General features: G+C 61.5%; 1 protein-coding gene across 1 annotated transcript in view; it reads left to right on the top strand.

The window, feature by feature from the left end:
* LGR6 (leucine-rich repeat containing G protein-coupled receptor 6) overlaps nt 1-3524 on the top strand; it is a 24048-nt gene that overhangs the window by 425 nt on the left and 20099 nt on the right. The window contains exons 2-3 of the mRNA XM_014533400.1: nt 824-895; nt 1850-1921. Coding sequence (XP_014388886.1) covers nt 824-895; nt 1850-1921 — 144 coding nt within the window. The remainder of the gene's footprint in view (nt 1-823; nt 896-1849; nt 1922-3524) is intronic.

Here is a 3524-nt window from a genome sequence, read left to right on the forward strand (position 1 = left end):
TTTTTTCTTTTCTTTTTAAAAAATATATATATTCAAATATACTTTTATTGATGTCAGAGAGGAAAGGAGAGGGAAAGGGAGAGAGAGAAACATCCATGATGAGAGAGAATCATGGACCGCCTGCCTCCTGCACGCCCCGCACTGGGGATGGAGCCCACAACCCGGGCCTGTGCCCCGACCGGGAATCGAACCCTGACCTCCTGGTTCACAGGTCGATGCTCAGCCCCTGAGCCAGGCCGGCCGGGCGCCGGCTCCTCTGTGTGGCTCTGCTCGGTCCGGGGGAGCAGGAAGCCCGTTTTGTTCCACCTGCTCCGTGGGGACGGATCTCCCCCTGCTCCCCGCCCCGCCCCCCTGTGACAAGCTGCCTTAGCCCCGGGCGTCACACTGACCCCAGCCCCATGTCCGCACCCCCCTGGGTTGTGGGGTGGCTGTGGCGTTTAGGACGCGGGGAGTCACCGACACCCCCTCTGTGTCGGACCCTCCACGGCGACAGGAACGACACAGACAGGGAGGCGAGGACGGGCCGTGGGGCCACGTTAGCCCAGGAGGGTGTGGGCTGCGGGGCGACCGGCCGAGGAGTTCGCCCGGGACCCTGAGGGCCGTGACTCTGCCTCCCCGAACCGCAGTTCCCTCCCCTAAGATTTGGGGCAACAGCAGCACTAGACGGGGTGATTGTGAGAATGGAGCGAGGTGGTGGGTGTGGCCCAGACATTGTCGCTCTCAGAACTTGGGGGTCAGCACCCCATCCGCCCCCAGGCTAACAGGGTCCCCTCCGTGGGTTCCCTGCCGGCCGGCATCACCCACCCTCTGCTCTGACCTGCAGGCGTCTCTCGGGGAACCACCTCTCACACATCCCGGGAGGAGCGTTCTCCGGCCTCCACAGCCTGAAAATCCTGTGAGTACGAGTGACCTTCACACCGAGGCGTGACCTTGGGAACAGAGGCCGCAGTGCGGTTTCGTGCCCGAGTCTCCGTCCGCCGCAGACTCCCCTGTCACTCCCTTATCTGCCTGTTCCATCTTAACCGTCGCTCGCATTCCTGTGCGGTCGCTCTGTCTGTAACACACGCTACGGTTTGTAGACATTACGGCAGCCCTGCAGGAAAGCACACCATCCTTTTTTAAAAAAAAATATATTTTATTGATTTTTTTACAGAGAGGAAGGGAGAGAGATAGAGAGTTAGAAACATCGATCAGCTGCCTCCTGCACACACCCCACTGGGGATGAGCCTGCAACCAAGGTACATGCCCTTGACCGGAATCGAACCTGGGACCTTTCAGTCCGCAGGCCGACGCTCTATCCGCTGAGCCACACCGGTTAGGGCCTCACCATCCTTTTTTAAAAAAATATTTTTACTGATTTCAGAGAGGAAGGGAGAGGGAGAGAGAGAGAGAAACATCCATGATGAGAGAATCATGGACCGGCTGCCTCCTACTGGGGATGGAGCCTGCAACCCGGGCCTGTGCCCTTGACTGGGAATCGAACTGTGACCTCCTGGTTCACAGGTTGACGCTCACCACTGAGCCGCGCCGGCCGGCCGGGCCTTTCAGACCAAATGTCAGCAGCACCGCGAGTTCTTACTCTTGGCCCTCACGGCCAGTCGGCCACGTGTCTCTGCTTCTGCTCCGTCCTCCTCTTTGCTCTGCCTCACCCGCCCGTGACCCCTCCCGGGGGGCCCAGCCCACCACACCCGGACAGCCCCCCTGATGGGCCGGGCCTGGGCTGGGCCAGGACGCCCTCTGGGCTCCTGCAGCTGGGGTGCGAGAGAGGGATCTAGCTTGGGCTGGGGTTCAAGGGAGGGACCCCAGCCCCGCAGGCCTAGGAGTCCTCACGCCCCCCCTCCCCTTGCAGGATGCTGCAGAACAACCAGCTGGGAGGGATCCCGGCCGAGGCGCTGAGGCAGCTGCCGAGCCTGCAGTCTCTGTGAGTCCCGGCCACGCCCCCTGCACCCCGATCCCCCCTCTGTGCCCCGCTTCCCCACCATGTTCAGACAGTGTGCGCTCCGGTCCCCGGTGTCTCCGGGTTTTTGTTGTCGTCAGAGAATGTGTGTGTGTGTGTGTGTGTGTGTGTGTGGACTCGCTTGTGTATCCGGGAGGGGAGGCTCCAGGCCCGGTGGGGACTGTGGGAACGGGACCTCCCTAGGCGGGGCCTCCAGGGTGGCCTCCCGGGGCGCCTGGCGTTCTGCCGGAGCCTGGGGTGCTGGGGGTGCTGGGCGGGGTTGGCCGCCCCCAGGAAGAGCCGTCTCCTCTGCGTAGGCTGCTCTGGCCCCAGGGCTTTGGGGGCGGGGTGGCCCAGACACCCATTTCCTCTGCCTGGGGCGGGGCTGTGTTGAGGACAGACGCATTGGCCACCCAAGACACTGTCACCCTCCAGGGAGCCCTGCAGCTCCTCTCCCGCCCAGCAGGGGCGTCGTGAGTTAGAGTTTGCGTCTTTGAAACATGGCTCTGGTAGCAGCCTGGAGGACAGCCTGGAGGAGGGGGCTGTGAAGGGACGTGAACGGAGGGAGCGTGACAGCGTACGAAGGAGAGGCCGGCGCAGGGGCCGCAGGAGAGGTTGGCAGACTCTGGACAGGTCAGGAGTCCAGGACACGCGGCCTGGGGTCGCTTCACCTACTGCCTGGAGACCCCGGGCAGGTGACCGAACCCCGGCTGCTGCTTCTTTATAGGAAAATGGGCGATGCCTCAGTAGGAGAGCGGGAAGTGAGCTCACGTGCGTACAAGAGGCAGAACAGCACGTTGCTGGCTGCCACTGCAGTTATTCTTGGTGGTATTGGCTGGAGGTGGGCGCTGAGGGAGAGCAGGGGGCGCTGACCTCGGGGTGGACGAGAGGCCGGGCCCCGAGAGCGTGGCCCCGGGAGGGGGTCAGTGAGAACGTGCTGACTGAGGGGTCAGCGGGCAGTGATGCCCAGAGGGTGGGCAGGAGGGGCCCAGGGGAAGGGGGGTGCTGATGGCCCTTCTGCAGGAGCTGAGTTTGAGGTGCCTGTGGGTGGGGTGACCAAGCGTCAGTGACGACCTTAAAAATGGGTCGTCTCCCTCCCTGCAGGGCGTCAGTGTGTGTGTGTGTGTGTGTGTGTATGTGAGTGCATGTAAGCATGTAAGCATGTGAGTGTGTGTATGTGTGAGTGCGTGTGACTGTGTGTATGTGACTGTGTGTATGTGAGTGTGGGTGTGCATGTGGGTGTATATGTGTGAGTGTGTGAGAATGTGTGTGTGTATGTGTGTGCATGTAAGCATGTGAGTGTGCGTGACTGTGTGTATGTGAGTGTGTGTGTGGGTGTGTGTGTGGGTGTATATGTGTGTGAGTGTGTGAGAATGTGTGTGACTGTGTATGTGAGTGCATGTAAGCATGTGAGTGTGTGTGTGTGTGACTGTGTGTAAGTGTGTGTATGTGAGTGTGTGTGTGTGTATGTGTGTGTGTGAGTTCAGAGGGGGCCCTGTTCTGGGCCGGAGATGCCCCCCCGCCATGGAGAAGCCCCCCAAGCTGCCCCCGAGGCCCGGTGGGTACCGTCAGCACCACCCAACTCGCC

This window comes from Myotis brandtii, unplaced genomic scaffold, assembly GCF_000412655.1.
Source record: "Myotis brandtii unplaced genomic scaffold, ASM41265v1 scaffold975, whole genome shotgun sequence".
In the NCBI taxonomy this organism is placed as follows: Eukaryota; Metazoa; Chordata; class Mammalia; order Chiroptera; family Vespertilionidae; genus Myotis; species Myotis brandtii.